This window comes from Argentina anserina, chromosome 4 (genome assembly GCF_933775445.1).
Source record: "Argentina anserina chromosome 4, drPotAnse1.1, whole genome shotgun sequence".
NCBI lineage: Eukaryota > Viridiplantae > Streptophyta > Magnoliopsida > Rosales > Rosaceae > Argentina > Argentina anserina.
Genome location: NC_065875.1, coordinates 27102747 through 27122096, shown reverse-complemented (window position 1 = coordinate 27122096; position 19350 = coordinate 27102747). Strand labels below are relative to the sequence as shown.

The window sequence follows — 19350 nt, the reverse complement described above, 5'->3', positions numbered from 1 at the left end:
TTATCGAATTAGAAACTATTATATTTAATAATACCTTTTTTTGTCGATGTTTTTATTCTACTAAGGGCAAACTGAAAATGGATCACTACTCGTCTACTTTCATGTTTCAAGGCACAACCAAACTGGATGAAAAAGGGAAGAGTTACTCGTAGATTACATGGAAAAATGATGCAAGCATATAAGTTTACCGAATTAGAAAATATTCCTTTTTTTTTTGTCGATGTTTTTTTTTTACTAAAGGCAAATTGAAAATGGATCACTACTTGTCTACTTTCATGCTTTAAGGCACAAGCAAACTGGATGAAAAAGGGAATTACATTTCGTAAATATCATATACGCAAAATTACATTTCGTCACACAAGTAATCGGTTGCTTTCTGAAGTTTTAAGTTGTAAAATGAGCCTACTTGGTGTATCCTCACCACCAGATTCATCACTGTAAGTCTGGAATCATCATCTATTAATGTATGCACTAGCATTACTATGGGAGAAATCTTCCCACTAAAACCCTTGTGTCATGTCTCTGTGTCTTTATATTGTTTGCATTCTTCATTATTATCGGTAGGAACATGTATTACATGACTTTCTTTTGGGTCTGTACTCGACTGCCCTGGAAGAGTGACTTTCTCAGCTCTCCCTTTCAGATTCTTTCTGACCGTAGAAGCCCCTTCTGGTTTGTCAGAAGCAAGGGGACGAGAATCAGACAATGAAATTGGAACACTTCTCGGGAAACTCGGATTACGTGGCGGCTCGACGTTTACCTAATTTGGACCAACAACATAAAAACGAAGTTAATCAATAAACTTCTGAAACTAGAAATTCTGCAAGTACTAGGATGACTTTCAACAGTGCCTGCTTCCAGAGATGAAGAATGCAAAATTCATGTGTGCTAATATTTTTGGATAAATACTTTATACCACTAAAACAATGGTGTAAGGTTATATTAAACGCTGCGAGTATCCGAAGTACTTCAGCATAAATTGACTGAACATACCATGCTGCCATATATGCTCAACTGCAGTGCCCTTGTAGATAAGCTGTTAGCTTGTTGGTTAGTCCCTTCAGGATTCTGCTCTAGTTGCTTTAGATGGAGGTACTGTTCAGGCCAACTAATAAGACCAGTATGTTCTCTACTTAGAGCACTGTCAGATTCAAATGTGGCAATGTCGAATACAATCACTCTTGATCTTGTTTCAACAAAATAACTGGATCCTTGACAAGAAAAATTGGTTTGTGATTCCATGGTGCCTGTACCAAAAACAAGCAGAAAAAAAAAAGAAAAAAAAACAATAAGCAACTGGGGGCCTTTATTCTTCCTCTTGTTCCAGGTGCCTTTGTTGTAGTCATAAGTATGTCATATGTTAAACTTTCAATTTGGAGTGTATATCTTATAACATTGTACCTATTGTTTCCAGATTTCGGAAGCTTTGATAACCATGTGAGGACAGTAGAGGTGCTGGAGATGTAATAATTTCTTCTTGAATCCCTTGGCTCTTGACAAATCCTTCTAATAGAATCCCAATGGACCGGTGAGGAATTTCAACGACCTCTCCACTCAAGTAAATGGTCATTGTTGACCTTTCAGCAACAAGAATTCTTAAATCTTGCATTGCCATATTCTCAAACTTTTGTGGAAGGAGAAGTTTCAGAAGCATAATAGCACTTTCCTAAAATTAAATTGAAGGAGGCCAATTACTGATATAGTGATATATGGTAGTTGCATTCTATTTCCAGAAATCTTATCGTATTATTTTCAAACATCAAACTTGATATTCTTTATATAGTTATTTGGGGACGGTGATAGATATTAGACTCACACATGTAAGCAGACAGTTCCATGAATCCCTTATACTGGCAAATGTAACAAGAATGAAAGTTCAGTGTTGCAATACCAACCTGCCATAGGAACTCTTCTACCGAGGGATCAGTCTTGAGCATAGAAAGTATCTTGTGACTTTCAATGTAAAAGCAAAGAACCACTGAATCTGTGATGATATCACACAAATAGGGCTTACCAGTAAGCACTTCATATAGGCCCAAGGTACTGCCATGGGTAAAAGTTGGATGCAGTAAATGCCTGTTCTTTATGCTCTCACTTGTCCACTACAAAAAACGATTCACATTCATAATATTATCATTCATCAGAAACATCAGAAAATAGTGGCCAGTTGTGGAATTAATTACCTTGACTACCCCAGTGCAAATAAGCCAGATGCTATTAGGCTTGGAGCCCTCCTTGTAAAGTGTCACACCACGTAATTTAATTGTTTCCTTGGTTGACCCTTCAAGTGGTTTACGAACTGAAGAAGGCAGAGCCCCCATCAGAGGATTGAGACTAAACAAATCAGTTATCTTTGGAGCCTTTACTAATGGGGGATTCCTTAAAAGCATTTTCAGGTCAGTCTGCACAGAAGATGATTATTACAAGGGTAATTGGTATGTTGACATTTCTCAATTTTTACTGCTATACAGACTCATTTTAGTGATTTTACTACTTGAGGACTCATCTGAAAACTAAGAAAATTTACTACTTTGAGGACTCATGTTACCACTAATATTACTACTTGAGGACTCATTCTACCATTTTAATGTAATTTTATGCATGTCCAACACATTGTTGAATTTCCCTTATTATAGATCTTAAAAAAACATCACAGGCACCTGGACAGCATCATGAAGATGGAGCATCTCTTTTTTTCCCAGCAAGCCAACCTTCTCCAGGTTTTGTACATAATCAATTAAATGGTTCAGGACCGAGTATGTTACTTGTCTTGTTTTCACAACACGCAAAACCTGAAAACAGTTCTACAAAGATTATATTGGATATATAATCTCACGATATATATTTTCCTATGCAAGTATTTAAAGAGAGGAAAATAGAATTTGGCTACAAAGCTTACTAAAAGGAATCCAGTTAAGCTATCATATCACAACAAAGGGAAAGTTTAGTGACAAACCTGAGGAAATGTAACGCGAACATCTTCCAAGAATTCATTTGCTTCTTCTCCTTCTGCCAGACTTTCATTAATGATAATGGTAGCAATATCACTATCACCTAAATGCAAAAATTTGGACGAAGAAATATCACGTCACTTCACTATTAAATTCCTTTGCAGTATACTCAACAAGTCAGCATATACAATAAGACTCCTATTCAAGACTTAAAGTAACACCAAATTTTACATGTTTTAAAAGTCAGTAATCAATATCATTGGAAATAAACACTGAAAACAAAAGGAATTGGTTTATACTGGCTATCAGATGTTATAAGTTAAATACAAATATCAATGGGTAAAGACAGTAATAAATACTAGTGAAAATTCATCACCTATAAAATCATGGAGTTGCTCTCTTGCCATTCTATGGGCACGAAGAAAGGCAGCACAAATGGAACATGAAAATTCCAACCTTTCCACAGTAAAGTACCTTACCAATTTCTGTGGGCAAACACTTGATTGTAGAACCTTGTAGTATTTTGGGATATGAACATGAGACTTTAAACCTTTCCAGTCACATACAGGCTCATTTGAAACCAAGTCAAATGCTTCATCCACAGATTGCATCAGAATATTTGCAGTATATTGTGTAATCCTTCCTTCATCAAGCATGGTCCAGTAGGCGGCTTGAACTCCTGATATTAATAATTAGTTGTTACCAGCAAAGATTTTAGAGTGAGCATAGAATTCTTGAATTACAACCAGGGCTTTTTACAACACAAATTTAAAAATAAGTAGTACAACCCAAATAATAATTACAAAAATAGAGATTATTAAATTTACCATTCAAAAGGCGTTCACGTATATCTGTCAAATTTGTGATTTCCAGGTCTTCATTTTCTCCTGATAATCAAAATGAGTTGTTACTAACAACTGATGTTACAGCAGGAATAGAAACCTTCAATTTACTACCAGGGGGTTTCCAACACAAATATAGAAATAAGTAGTAGGAACAAAGAATTAAAATATACCAATCAAAAGGCGTTCTTGTACATTGTTCGAATTTGTAATGTCCTGGTCATTACTTTCGGCTGCAATATGAGGGTGTGCAGGTTCAATTTCCACTTCATTTAAGCATGTTATGTATTTTTTCACAGTGGGCCAATCAGCAGGCCCCAATTCCTCATCATCTCCAAGATCACCAAAAGCCTTTAATGTTTTTTTTAACATTTCGTATTTGGTGTAATGCAGTATCCGCCTCTGTAAATATATAAAAAAGTTAATAAAGGGTATACGTAGAGGGAAGCTAATTCCAGAATGATATGGTCTGTATGGAAATTTTCTTCGCATATGATTCAAAAGTTTAAATACAATACAGGCACATATTGAGTGTTAAAGAAGCCCAAGCTGCTATGAATTCCAAAGTTTGCTGTCCCTTTCAACAGTAAAGCACAAATACCATACCACTGTATAACACGTAAGAGAAAGTTGAAGGTATATACTAGTTGAGTGTTGAACCTTGGTTTTGTCACTGATACAATGTTGTGCTAACCGATCTGTAATTCATTTTTTTTTTTTTGCCAAAATTCTAGAATCAGTTTTGAATTTTTGAAATGTGGCGACCTTTGATCATGAAAGAAAAGGGTTGTCAAGTTGTAGTGTAAGAACAATCCAGAATATATTCCGGAATAGTAGAATCCTCACCTTAGCTGCTGATAGCCTATCCATTGCTAGAAACTGTAAAATGAATTGTGCGGTTGAACCATTCACAACAAGTGTCAAGAAGACAATTCCACCAGTGAAGAATGCAAACTGCAGAGAAAGCAATAAAATATCAGGAACCCACCCTTGATCTATTCACCATCTCATGCACAAAATAATATAAATCTGTGTGTGAGCATGAAATTCCAAATATATACCCGGACTCCTGTGTTGGAACTGAGAATTGTAGAACTGACACTGTCACTAGTACGCTACAAAAACAAAAGTAAACCAATTATAAGCAATCTACCAAAAAAAAAACAGGAAAGGTTCATAGACTTTCCTTCTCAACTTTTAAGTTTTAACCGGTGACAGGGTGGTGATGTCAACTGGGACAATAACCGAATAGGAGTAAAGTCAATGTTCCCTTAGTACAAAAGTAAATTAGTGACAGCTTACCTTAACCGATAGTGAAAGTGACAGTGCTACAGCACCTCGCAGACCTGACCATATGAGGATTATAGCCTCCTTCCAATCTAACCCATAGCCAAAATACTGAAGCAAGGGAAATGATACGCCAACAACTATAAGCCGCGAAATGTGTACATAAACATACAGAAGAAGAAGGTAGGCCCAAGATTTTCCTGAAATTAAACTAGTTGAAGTTACAGAGAACGTAAGATAGTACTAATATTAAGGACCTTCACAAACATATACACATACATTTGTGAATCGATCTATGTAAGTGAAGGGTTAGCAGTGCAGTTAGGAAGAAATGTAAGTAAGGATAAAAGAATAGAAAGGATTACCATTTCCCAGAATATCATCACCATTTAGAACACCTTCAGCTATAATAACACCGCTGAAAAGGAAAAGAAATTACAATTTAATGTACAGACTGTAGCTATTGAAGGCTTTTTTTTTAATATTTGTTTGGAAGTTAAAACTAACAAAAGAAAAAAAGAAGAAGAGAGACCATGCGTTATGCACTAGCTACATGCTAAGGCATGGTTCAGCAATTGCGGAGAGCTACTTATGCTGCTCTCCATTTTATTTCTGCCACCAAATAAAACTGCTCTTACCTCAAGATGAAAATTAATGTATTAGCAATGTAGGCGATCATTTCCCTGCCAAAAGGTGCATCAGAGTATGAGCACATCATCTCAAAACAGAAATTGTCAGACTTGATTGACACTTCCAATTTCAATAGTGTGCCATACAAGTTTCTCCAGGTTGAGTTAGTTCTTTACATAGAAATGAATGATACAACTTTCCTGTGCTCGGTGATTTAGTAATTCTTAAGGGTTATAGATAGGGATCCACTAATCACCTAAGCCTTTTTATTCATAAATCAAATAGCCTGGCTTAACCATAATCAGTGTTTTTCTGATTTAAAAATTAGTAATAATAATATCAACTTTCAATCACTTGCCCTCTGTTTCAAAAGCCAAACAGGCTGTTTTGAATGAAAATGAAAACCACTAGAAGATATACCAGAAATGATGCAAGCTTTGCTGGCTTTCACCCTTAAAAGCCGTCTTTGCAACCGCAGAATAAAACCTGTCGAAAGAATATATCAAACGATGATATATCTAAACTATGCAGCAAAATTCGTTCGGAAAATTCAGCTTACATTCCTAAAGTCATCACCGCCAAAACACCGGATGCAGCAGCACCCTCTTGAGCCTATTGAACCGTGAAAAAAGAATCATCTTCAATTTCTCCATAAACTATATATGCAAGAAGCCACAAATCATTCTATTTGTGAACCAGATAACAAATTCAGCACAGTGTAACTCAAACCTCACAAATATCGTTTTGTTGCATAACAGGATGGATTAAGATAAAAGAGCGTATTGCAGACACGGGTAACAAAGAACCATAAACAAAGGATCTGAATCAAACTAGAAATGACCATACATAAAAGTAGTCAACTACCTAGTCATCTGGAACCTTACAGCAGAATCATCTCTATCCTCTTTATGAGAGGTTGCTAGATTATTAATTATGCAAGAAATTTGCAGACATTTCGACATGCCAGAACAGAAATTAGGCATGATAACAATATGAACATAATCAATGAACCATCACAAGTTTGAGGAGGAACATACAGTGAAGTAGGCGATATAGCTCACAGCAACTGTTAGAGTTATCTCTATCACAGTGTCATTGAAAATGAATCGAAGCCACATTATAGATAATATACCAAAAGCAAGACCAATACCTACACTGGACGAATTACAAACAATTATATAATCGGATAAAATCAGTCCTTCCTCAAAGGATATATGAGACATACGCTCCAAATGTGGCTTGACATAGAAATTTGATTATGGCTGCCCAGTCATAGCTCTTTCCAAGGATCATCTGATAGAAGAGCTGATAAACCACAATTGATACCCTGAACATGAGATAAGACAAGTTCAGAGGAGAGAGAGAACATGTAAAGCACAGTTACTCAACATTTCAATAGATTCACAGTAAACCACTATTGATCCAGATCCACGATTAACATGGGAAAAAAAAAACAATAGATCCGCGATTGACCAAAATGGGAATAAAATAGAGAGCATCTGGCAAGAAATAGTACTAGATTACTGAAAGTTTATACCCATCATTCATCAAGGACTCTCCTTCAATTATTGTACTCAGTTTTTTGCTGGCACCAAGGTCTTTTAAATGAGCGACAACGGCCACAGGATCAGTAGCGCTCAAAATTCCCCCCAACAGCAATGATGTTTTCCAACTCCAGCCATAAGGGAAAGTGAACTGCAATAGCATATTACCGCATAACTATACAACCCAAAAAATATAACCTAAACAAGGTGTAGAATACCTTCAAGGCAGATCCAAGAAGGAAAGTTGACATCAAAACACCAGGTCCAGCTAGTATAATCATATGAATAATACCCCTCTGCATGAGAAAAGGGACAAAATCAGCAGGTCCATTTCGTATCTTTTCACATCAACCGAATGAGTTTGCACAAAATCACAAGCAAGAATTGCACAAATGTTGTTTTGTTCGTGCCATAGACATGTTTCCAACCATTAGCAACTGTGCAATGTCCTTAACTGTACAATAAGCCAACACTATATCCAAACAAAACTGTAGATGAATGTCACGAGGATTACACGCATGTAGCATATAAACAAAAAATGTATTGAGCAAGAAAAGAAACCTTTATTTGGTGCAGTTCCATAGAGAATGCACTCTCAAATAGTAGGGCAGGAAGAAAAACGGCCAATAGAAGATCGGGATCAATACCAGCCCCTGCAAAAAAAAAATGAGCCTGCCTGTCAAGAAGTGTAAGAAATTAGCATAAAACTAGGGAACTGAATTTAGTTACTTACAAATTCGAATGCCATCCCCAATCTTACCCAAAGGAATGTGTGTACCAAATGCTGCAGGTTACTCAATCATTAGTCAAGTCAATAGTAATAGAATCAAACAGTTCAATTCTACTCTATGATCATGTTGTGGCGGTTGTGATATGGAATTAACTAAGTGAGAGAGAGAGAGAGAGAGAAGAAGGAGGAGAAGAAGAAGACGGACCTATAGAACCGACGAGAATGCCGAGAATGAGGAGAGCGACGGTGTAGGGTACTTTGGTACCACGCAAGACCTGCCTGCATGCGATTCCTAACACCAAGCACAGCCCGACGAATGCGATGGCGTCCGACGGACTCGAGCCGTCGTCTTCTACCGATTTCCTGAACGGCGGCAACGCGGATTCCATAAGTACCGTCGCCATTCCTTGACAACTCTCAGCCGCGAAATTTGAAGGCCAAATGTGTTTGGACTTGTTCAGTGGAGGAAGTTTTTTTTTTTTTTTTCAGTTGCAAGACATTTTTTACGTGGGACCTGAAATTAATGCAACGAGAACAACCCTTAATACTTCACGGTGGTACACCGTTGCATACTAAATCGAAATGACCGGTCTAAAAACCGGCATGAGGTATCCAATTAGGAAAGCTCTACCCTACAAAAGTACAAAAGGGTTTCACTCACAGTTCCTCAACTTAATACAGACTAATTGGAAAGATCAATATAAATAAGTATCGAGTTGTATTGAAAACTTTGATTGGGTTTGCCTTAAATTTTCTGGTTTTTTAGTGGGTTCGGAAATTTTTTTTTTTTAAAAAGAAGATTAACCGAACTACCAGAACAAAAATTCAGAAAATGAGAACCAAACTGAAAATGTTCAATGGCTAGGGCTCCTTCGGTAATGGTTTACGAAACAATATTTCAAATATTAGTTTACAAAATGAAAACAAGAAGTTGTATTTTGAATTCTCAAGTTTTGAGAACTCGTTCGGTGACTTCTTAGGAAACAGTTTTATTACATTAAAAAGTAAAACAAGTTCAAAATTGAGGCTATTATCTTCTACTTCCCAACTGTTGTTAGCCTTTCTTGTACACTCTCTTATATATAACCATACGTGTCTACAAGATTGTGTATCAAGACATGCACAGTTGCACAGACATCTGAATCTAGTTTTCTACTTTTATATCCAAAACGTTCTATTTTAACAAAAAAAAAAACTAATTCAGACCTCCATCTAGAAATCTCATGAGAGCTAGTTCACAAATCCAAGAAATTGAAAAGCAATAAGAGGTAAGAGAAAATTATAGGTAGACACCAGTGAAACAACTACATGAGACAACATGAGTTGATTGAAATGGAGCTCGGTGAAGAGTATAGTTTTTGGTGAAGAGTATATTAAGCACGACCAGTTACGTGTTTTTGGTCTTCGGTTGTATTCGAAAAATAATGGAGACGTGGAAGGATTATTTTCAAAAATTACATGATAGTTTCGAGTTGTATTGTGAAAAGTGAAAACAATTCTCCTTGTTTACAGAATCCAGTGCACCGAACGGTTATTACTACCGTTTCCAAATTCATAATATGAAAAACGGTATTGTGAAACAACACCGAACAGCACCTTAGTTTCTCTGTGTTTTGAGGGCCGGAACTGTTGGAATCTGTTCAGTTAATGCAGGCAAAAATGAAAAATCATGAATTATGATACATCCTACTACTGCTGAAATGCAAAAGAAAGCAATCCACTAGAATATGCCACTGGAATGCACCACTCACTCACATTGAAATGTAGCAATTTCGAACTATTAGTAAGGAATACCTGTCGGCTATGGTGTTCCACTATATTTACAGGACTATGGGAAGCTAACGTTTGGGATGTATTTATAAAACAACCTGTATGTTTGGCATGTATTCTGGTGTTTGTTATTACATGTTATTCATACAAACAATAATGGAGAATTACATGAATTACTTTGCTGGCTGGTTAAGGTTTAGGGTGTAAAATGAGCGTGGCGGAAAGAAAGCCTACTCGGTGAATCAATTCTTATAATTACATCATCCTCACCACCAGATTCATCACTGGAATCATCATTTATTACCACAGGACTTTCTTTTGCGTCTGTACTCGACTGCCCTGGAGGAGTTGCTTTCTCAGCGGATTTTCTTACTTGCAGATTCTTTCTGACTGTAGAAGCCCCCTCTGATCTGACAGAAACAAGCGGACGTGATTCAGCGAATGGAACATTTGGATATGACACCGTATGTGATGGTTCGGTAGGAACACTTCTGGGAAAGCTTCGAGCATGCCGTCGGACGTTCACCTTATATAGATCAACAACAAAAAGAAAAGAAGTTAGACAAAAAAGTGCTGAGACTTGAAAATGTGCACCCACCAAGTCCAAGCAAGGTTGACGGCATTATACATACAGAGATTATAAAAAGCAAAATCACGTGCAGTTTCAAAGTACTTAATTTGAAACAAAGAACGATGCAGGTTCACTACAATGCTATGATTTAATCATTTTGATGAATATACAAAGTCCTGCAGCAAAAATTGACTGAACATACCATGCTGCCATATTTGCTCAACTGCATTGCCCTTGTAGATAAGCTGTTAGATTGTTGGTTAGTCCTTTCAGGAATCTGCTTTTGTTGCTTCGGCTTGAAGAAATGTTCAGGCCAACTCATAAGACCAGTATGTTCTTTACTAAGACTTCTGAGTGGTTGATCAACTGCATGTGACAAAAATGAGGATGTCCTTCTATTTAGGCCACTGCCAGATTCAAATGCGGTAATGTCAAATACAATCACTCTTGATCTTGAATCAACAAGATAACTGGATCCTTGATGAGAAAAACTGGTTCGGGATCCCATGTTGCCTGTTATCATCAACAAGCAAAAGAAAAAGAAAGAAAAAGTTAGTAACTCCAGGCTCGGCCTTCATTATAGTCATACATAGTACGCGCTATGATAATTTCAATTTGGAGGATATCTTGATACAGGATTTATGTTACCTCCTAATGTTTCCAGATTTTGGAAGCTCTGGTGACCACGAGAGGACAACAGAGGTGCAGGTGATGCAATTAGTTCTTCTTGGACGCCTTGGGTCTTGACATATCCTTCTAATAGAATTCCAATGGAATGGTTAGGAATCTCAACAAATTCTCCCCTTATGTAAACGGTTGTTGTTGATCTTTCAGCAACAAGAGCTCTTAAATCTTGCATTGCCATCTTCTCAAACTTTTGTGGAAGGAGAAGTTTCAGAAGCATAATAGCACTTTCCTAGAAGCAAATAGACCGAGACCAAATTAGTGAAGAGTGATAGATAATAGTTGCTTCTATTTCCCAAACTCCTATAATATGAAATTCTTACATTTATCAGTTAAACACATCAATCTCGAGATACATGAAGGCAAGAAGTTCTATAATTCTGTTTCTGAAGGCGTAACAACAAAGAGGATTGCACATGTAACAGGAATGAAAGATGAGTGTCCCAATACCTGCCATAGGAAGTCTTCTACTGAGGGATCAGACCTGAGCATTGAAAGTATCTCGTGATTGTCAATAAAAAAGCACAGAACCACAGAATCTGTGATAATATCACAAATACAGGGCTTTCCGGTAAGCACTTCATACAAGCCTAAAGTACTCCCATGAGTAAAAGTTGGATGCAGCGAATGCTTGTTTTTCATGCTCTTACTCTTCCACTGCCAAAAATAATTCTCATTCATGATATTATTCACCAGAAAAAAACAGATAATAGTGGCACAATTGACTTTATTACCTTCACTACCCCAGTGGAAATGAGCCAAATGCCAGTAGGCTTGGAGCCCTCCTTGTAAAGTGTCACACCACGTAATTTCATTGTTTCTTTGGTAGAACCTTCAAGTGGTTCACGAACTGAAGAAGGCAGAGCCCCCATCAGAGGATTGAGACTAATCAAATCAGTTATTTTTGGAACTTTTACTAACGGGGGATTCCTTAGAAGCTTTTTCAGATCAGTCTGCATGAGAAATAAAATAATTCTTATTCATCAAAGATCACAATTTAAATAATTATTATTAAAGATGCTAAAATCACCAAGAGGCACCTGGACAGCATCATGAAGATGGAGCATCTCTTTTTCTTCCAGCAAACCAACCTTCTCAAGGTTTTGAAGATAATCAATTAAATGGTTCAGAACCGAGTATGTCACTTGTCTTGTTTTCACAACTCGCAAAACCTGGAATCAGTTGTTCAAGATATATACATCAAAGGTAATCTCATGACCGTACATATTCATATGCATGTTTTCCTAAAGAGAAAAATTTTGAGGTCCACTGGATTTTGGCTACAGGCCTTGCAAAAAGGAAATCCAGTACAGCTATTATAGAACAACTGAAGTAAAGTTAACTAACAAACCTGAGGAAATGTAATACGAACATCTTCCAGGAACTTCTTCGCTTCTTCTCCTTCTGCCTCACTTTCATTGATGATGATAGTTGCAATATCACTGTCACCTATATGCATAATCATGTAGAAATACCATGTCATTAATTCACTATCGACCTCCATTGCATAAGTGCTTTCTGAAAAACTAATTAAATCAGCATATACATAAAGAATTTCCTTCTTGCTACTGGACTTGACACCAAACTTCACATGTCTTAATAGTTGGTTAAATCAATAAAATTTGAAAATTAAATCTGATTAGAACCAGCAGCCAGATTTTCTAAGATTAATATACAGTCTTTTAATGGGTAGAGAAATAAAGACTGTAATAAACATCAGAGAAGATTCATCACCTATAAAATCATGGAGTTGCTGTCTTGCCATTCTATGTGCACGAAGAAAGGCAGCACATATGGAACATGCAGATTCTAACCTTTCCACAGTAAAATAGGTAACCAACTTTTGTGGGCAAATGCTTGTTTGAAGAAACTTGTAGTAATTTGGGAAATGAACATGAGATTTTAAACCTTTCCAGTCACATAAAGGGTCATTTGACACCAAATCAAATGCTTCATCTACAGACTGCATCAAAATATTTGCAGTAGATTGCGTAATCCTTCCTTCATCAAGCATGGTCCAGTAAGCAGCTTGCACTCCTGATTTTAGAAATGAGTCATATAGTAGGATAGTAACCTTCAATAACCAGGCTTTTTCCAACACAAATATAGGAATAAGTAGTAAGACCGAAATAATGATAAAATTTAACAAGAAAATTATAATTATGATTTACCATTTAAAAGGCGTTCTCGTATATCTTTGAAATTTGTAAGGTCTAGGTTATCATCACTTTCTACTGTAGTATGAGGGTGTACAGGTTCACTGTCCACATCATTTAAGCTGTTAATGTATTTTTTCACCGTGGGCCAATCAGCAGGCCCCAATTCCTCGTCATCACCAAGATCGCCAAAAGCCTCTAATGCTTTGTTTAACATTTCGTATTTGGTGTAATGCAGTATGCGCTTCTGTTATTTAAAAAGTTAACAAAGAACGGGTGTAAGTAGAGGGAAGCTTATTCCAAAACATTGATATGATTTGTAAGGAAAATTTCATGGCATCCGATGAAAAGTTCAGAAACGATACAGAACATATATTGAGTGGTAGAACCCCAAGCTGCTATAAATTCCAAAATTTGGTTGAAGCTATTAAACTCTATCTCTTTCAAACAGTTGAGCACATGAATACCAAAGTCATACACTACCACTCTTTGACATGTGATAGAAAATTTGAGGTACAACCTATTTTGAACGTTGAACCTTAACCTTGTCTACTCCAGCAAATGTGAGAATCAATTTTGGGTCACTGATACAATGTTGGACTAGGTTTTGTTTAACTCGATACTTAAGATCTGTTCCTCCCAAAAAGAAAAATAAAACTTAAAATCTGTTTTGAATTTTTGAAATTGTAGGTCCTTTGATCTTGAAAGAAGGTGCCCAAATTAATAAGGTAAAGTTATAGTTTATGTTCAAAGGGGCTGTAGAGTCACAAGAGACAAATATCAAGTTGTATAAGGAAATAAATTCAGGAATAGTGGAATCCTCACCTTAGCTGCCGATAGTCTATCCAATCCTAGAAAGTGTAAAACAAATTGTGTGGTTGAGCCATTCACAATAAGTGTCAAGAAGACAATTCCACCAGTGAAGAAAACAAACTGCAGAGATGAAAACAATAATATATCAGCAACCTGCCCTTGACATATTTGTTTGCTAACCTATCACACGGGACATATATAAATTTCTATCTCTATGAGCATGAAATTTCAAATATATACCCGAACACCTGTCTTTGGACTAAGATGTGTAGAACTGTTACTGTCACTCGTACGCTACAAAAGCAAAAGTATATCAATTAGAAGCAATCAACCAAACTTACGTAGATAGACTGCATAATCAGTGGCTGCTTGATACAGAAAATCATGTGACAAGTAAACTTACGCAGAATCATGAACAATGAACACTATGGATATTGATGACTGCTATATTGAAATTTTTTAATAATGCACCAACTAAATCAATAACAAAAATGTAATGATCTAAACGGGACTCTTTGCTAATATTCTCTCAACTTCTAAACCGTAACCCCAGGGTGCTAATGTAAATTGGGTCAAAAACCAATAGGGGAAAGGTAATGTTCCCTTACTAAGACGGTATATTAGGAACAGCTAACCTTAACTGACAGTGAAAGTGACAATGCTACAGCACCTCGCAGACCTGACCATATGAGGATTATAGCCTCCTTCCATTCCAAACCATAGCCAAGATACCGAAGCAAGGGAAATGATACTCCAACAACTATAATCCGCGAAATTTGTACATAAACATACAGAAGAAGAAGGTATGCCCAAGATTTTCCTGAAATAAGAATATAAGAGTTAACAAAAATATAATAATAACAGACATCTGAAGTAAGAAAGCATCAATACTAGCGACCTATACTGAAGAATAAGTACAGTAGGGGAAAAGGGTGAATACATAAATACTTATCAAACATACTAGTACTCAGTTATGCAGACTATCAAAGATGTACCTGTTGCAACTTTTAGATTGCTATAATGATTTATTTTTAAAGCCAATTTCAATGTTGTCCCTAGTGATCTTCAGTTCGATACATCAATTAACCTAGTTCATAATTTAGCATGGATACATTCATAGCTATGTAATTATACTTCTCTAGTATAATAAAGCCACAGGGTGGAACGATGGCTATTTCCCCAACTCCCTTACTTCCTCTTTACTCATGGCACTCATCTGCTGACTTCTCTTTACTATTTTCTGGTAAAACTTTATCCTTTTTTCACTCATGGAAACACACAAACGTGTAAATACATACATCTGCAACTCCACCTATGTAAGAATGATCATGCCATAACATAAAAAAAATGAAAGGGTTTGAAGTGCATGCAGGAAGACACACACACACACACACACACAACCATAAGGTTGTTTGTGTGTGTGTGTGTGTGTGTGTTGTACACATTACCATCTCCCAAAATATCATCACCACTTAGAAAACCTTCAGCTATAACAACACCGCTGAAAAGATAAACAAAAATTGCATTTTAATGTATGTCAGTAGTGCATAAAGGCATGTTCTAGTAAATGATGATTTCCATTTTATTGCTGCCAGCCTGCCACCAAATATAAATGCTCTTACCTCAAGATGAAAATCAATGTATTAGCAATGTAGGCAATCATTTCCCTGCCAAAATAGAGTATGAGCACATCTTTCAAAAGAAAAAAATGGAGACTGATTCAATTGGCAGAGATAAAAATAACAAATATATTCCAATATCTCCACGTTGAATTTGTTATTATATAGAAATGAACAATTCACAACTTTCCTGTGCTCCCTGATTTAGTATTGAAAAGAACAGGGATCAACTAATCACCCAAGCCGTTTTTTCATGAATCAAACAGCCGATTTTATTTCATATGATCAGTGTCTTTCTGATTTATAAATTAATAAAAATAAAATCTCAATCACTTGGCCCTCTATTTCATAATTCAAAGAGGCTGCTTTGATATTAACTTGTCGTTACTAGAAGATATACCAGAAATGATGTAAACTTTGCTGGCTTTCACCCTTAAAAGCTGTCTTTGCAACAGCAGCATAAAACCTGTCCGAAAAAAAATATCACAATGATGATGTATTCAAACTGTACAAAAAAAAATTTCTCAGACCATTCAGCTTACATTCCTAAAGTCATCACTGCCAAAACACCAGATACATCAGCACCCTCTTGAGCCTATTGCACCGGAAAAAATAATCATCTTCAGATTCTCCAAGAACAAAATCTTAGGAAGTCGTTAATAATACTCCAGATTACATATTCAGCATAGTGTAACTTAAACCGCATAACTTCTTTATGCAGGCAATGTACACATTTTGACATACAACATAAACTAGGCATGATATGTGAACATAATAAATAAACCATCACAATATTAAGGAGGAACATACAGTGAAGTAGGCAACGTAGCTCACAGCCAATGTAAGTGTGATCTCTATCACTGTGTCATTGAAAATTAACCGAAGCCACACAACAGATACTATACCAAAAGCGAGTCCAATACCTACACTGGAGCATATATAAAAGTTATATAACTAGAGAAAATCATTCCTCAAAGTCCAAAGAAAATTTGAGACATACGCTCCAAAGGCGACTTCAGATAGAAACTTAATTATGGCCACCCAGTCATAGCTTTTGCCAAGGACCATTTGATAGAACAGCTGATAAACCACGATTGCTGTCCTGAACATGAAATTAAACAATTTCGGAGAGAAAACATGTAAAGGCATAGTTGCACAACTTTACAAATGAAAATAACAATAATTTCACAGTTAACCACCACGGGTTTCCCCTGGCCAACATACTGTTTTAGTAAAGAATAAGGAGCATCTGCTAGAAATAGTATTGCAATACTGAAAAGTCTATACCCATCATTCATCAAGGACTCTCCTTCGATAATTGTACTCAGCTTTTTGCTGGCACCAAGCTCTTTTAATAAAGCAACAACAGCCACAGGATCAGTAGCACTCAAAAGTCCCCCCAACAACAATGATGTTTTCCAACTCCAGCCATAAGGGAAAGTGAGCTGCAATAGTATACCACAACATAAGCATACAACTCAATTATATAACTCAGATAAGGTGTAGAATACCTTTAGAGCAGATCCAAGACAGAAGGTGGATAACAAAACACCTGGTCCAGCTAATATAATCATTTGAGCAATGCACCTCTACATGAAAAAATGAACAATATCAGCAGGTTTGTCCCCTAAGTGTACAATTTTAAATCAAAGAATGAGTTTATATCAGATGGTCTGACCATAATTTTAAATCAACAAATGAGTTTGCACAAAATCAGAAACAAAAATCCGCATAAAGGTTGATTTGCTTGTGCTATATATACATCTCGGACAATCAGAAATTTTGCAAAGTCCTTAAGTGTACAATACACTGACACTATCCAAATTGTTGTAGATAATTGTCATGAGTTTAAAATGGATGAGCAAGAATAGAGACCTTTATTTGGTGTAGTTCCATAGAAAATGCACTCTCAAATAATAGGGCAGGAAGAAAAACGGCCAATAGAAGGTCAGGATCGATACCAGCCCCTGTAAAATGAAAATAATATTAAAAAAAGTTCAGGCTGCTTATCAAAAGTGTAATAGAAAGTTCAGCAAGTGTACCCAAAAAAGAAAAAAAGTTGAATGCCTACAATTTATGCCAAATCATGTAATAAGTATTCTGATGCTATATCAGCAAAAATGTAGTTGATACTTACAAATACGAATGCCATCCCCAATCTTGCCCATACGATGGTGTGTGCCATATTCTGCAGGTTACTCAATCATTAGTGAAGTCATTATTAATATGGAAACAAACGGTTGATGAACCATCTAACACATTGTAGTCAACAACACAGTTCATTCCAATACATAACTCGGCGTTCTTCATTATACTAAATGTCTTTTGCTCTCTATATATAGCTCCGTACAAGCATTGTTCATAACATATCATGACACCACTAAAAACTTGCAGCTTCTATAACAGAACCACCTTAGTAAATAATTACAGTAAATAAAAAAAATGCTATAGTCATGAACACACACTCTCACTCTCGCTCGCTCCTTTATTTTTTTTTTCTCTCTTTTCCAGACCAGATTGTAACACCTTCCTGAACCTAGACATGAGCTTTTTGATGGAATTTGTCTGATATTACTGTTATCAATGTTAAATACATTCAATTTACAAATACTTCTGTACACCTAGTAGCCACAGTAAATTTTAATCTGTGATTATGTTGAAATAAATTACTGTTATGAGCTAAACTTATAAACATATCAGTAAAAAAAAGAAGGTAAAATTAAAACTAAAAGCAACAGTCATATTCTACTCTACGATTATGTTGTGCTATGCAATTGAGAGAGAAGAATAAGAAGAAGACGACGAACCTATGGAACCGATCGCAATGCCGAGAATGAGAAGAGCGACAGTGTAAGGGACTCTGGTACCACGCAAGAGATGCCTGCATGCGATTCCCAACACCAAGCACAGTCCGACGAATGCTACGGCGTCTGACGGACCCGAGCCATCGTCTTCTTCCGTCAAGATTCTGAACGGCAACTCTGATTCCGTCACCGTCGCCATTTCTGAAATTTCAGTCGTCCGTCTAGTAATTTGAGCGGTGCAGACTTAACTATCAGACTTGAGACGATATATATATGTAGTGCGAGAGAATCACGGTTTTGACTGATAGGGTCACTCGGCTGTCACGTTTCGTAGCCTGACGGAGATACAGATGGCTTTTATATTTTTTTACACCAGTCGCGGCTTGGCTGTCTCATTTGTCTGTCTTTCATGGCCACCGCCACGAAAAAGGTTAATAGAACTCTAATTGTTCACGGAAATGAAATACACCTCTCGCCATATTATATTAGTCCATTTTATCATCGTTTTTTCACGTCACGGTTTGAAATGGATGCGGCTGGATTTGGACCACACAGATTAGAAATTGAGTAAGAGTTCTTTAGTTTGGCAAAAATTTTGAAAGTTGTTACGATGATATTCTTTTAGGCTCTGAGAGATTTTTACTTTTAATGATTGTTAATAGTGTTTATATTGATAACACGTCAAAATATCGATATTTTAAATATGTAAGACGTTATTTAAGTAAGCTGTGTACTTTTAATTATTCGCATATATATATATATAACCATCCACTAGTATTTTTTAGCCGCCGGGACTACAGGACTTTCTATAGGTTTGTTCAGCCTAACCAAATTTAATCATGTATATTGTCTAAAACAAGCCGAGACAATACTATGAAAGATCAGCCTGACCAAGTTAATCATATTGCCTGCAACATTAACTATATTCTTATAACGATTGGCATCGCAA

At 36.4% G+C, this 19350-nt stretch overlaps 1 protein-coding gene across 5 annotated transcripts; it reads right to left on the bottom strand.

Annotated features, from left to right (window-relative positions):
* Positions 1 to 238: 238 nt before the first annotated feature.
* On the bottom strand, positions 239 to 18634 carry LOC126792635 (sodium/hydrogen exchanger 8). 5 transcript variants are annotated; one of them, XM_050519073.1, is made up of 24 exons: positions 8190 to 8440; positions 7988 to 8038; positions 7816 to 7907; positions 7473 to 7550; positions 7248 to 7405; positions 6936 to 7037; positions 6748 to 6865; positions 6270 to 6322; positions 6131 to 6196; positions 5719 to 5763; positions 5446 to 5498; positions 5096 to 5280; positions 4855 to 4908; positions 4640 to 4747; positions 3967 to 4195; positions 3779 to 3838; positions 3328 to 3630; positions 2957 to 3054; positions 2661 to 2792; positions 2184 to 2402; positions 1896 to 2102; positions 1402 to 1666; positions 994 to 1247; positions 239 to 760 (listed from the first exon to the last, which is right to left on the bottom strand). In XM_050519073.1, exons 1-24 carry the CDS (start codon positions 8386 to 8388, stop codon positions 515 to 517), a joined length of 3375 nt encoding a protein of 1124 aa, XP_050375030.1. In that variant the 5' UTR covers positions 8389 to 8440; the 3' UTR covers positions 239 to 514. The 5 variants fall into 5 exon arrangements, with proteins under 5 accessions (XP_050375030.1, XP_050375031.1, XP_050375033.1 ...); XM_050519074.1 differs by lacking the exons at positions 1896 to 2102; positions 2184 to 2402; positions 2661 to 2792; ... (16 more) ...; positions 7988 to 8038; positions 8190 to 8440 and adding exons at positions 11460 to 11666; positions 11744 to 11962; positions 12050 to 12181; ... (15 more) ...; positions 17735 to 17785; positions 18405 to 18634 and having other exon boundaries at positions 307 to 760; XM_050519076.1 differs by lacking the exons at positions 239 to 760; positions 994 to 1247 and adding an exon at positions 1817 to 1895 and having other exon boundaries at positions 1529 to 1666; positions 2015 to 2102; positions 8190 to 8451.
* Positions 18635 to 19350: the final 716 nt, after the last annotated feature.

Bases quoted from the DNA above. Each gene is read 5' to 3' on its own strand.
- LOC126792635 (XM_050519072.1), bottom strand. From the start codon at position 18,600: ATGGCGACGGTGACGGAATCAGAGTTGCCGTTCAGAATCTTGACGGAA. The intron at 11,963-12,049 runs GTGCCTCTTGGT...TTTCTCATGCAG, and splicing joins ATCTTCATGATGCTGTCCAG to ACTGATCTGAAAAAGCTTCT. The intron at 10,839-10,973 runs GTAACATAAATC...TGATGATAACAG, and splicing joins AAATCTGGAAACATTAGGAG to GCAACATGGGATCCCGAACC.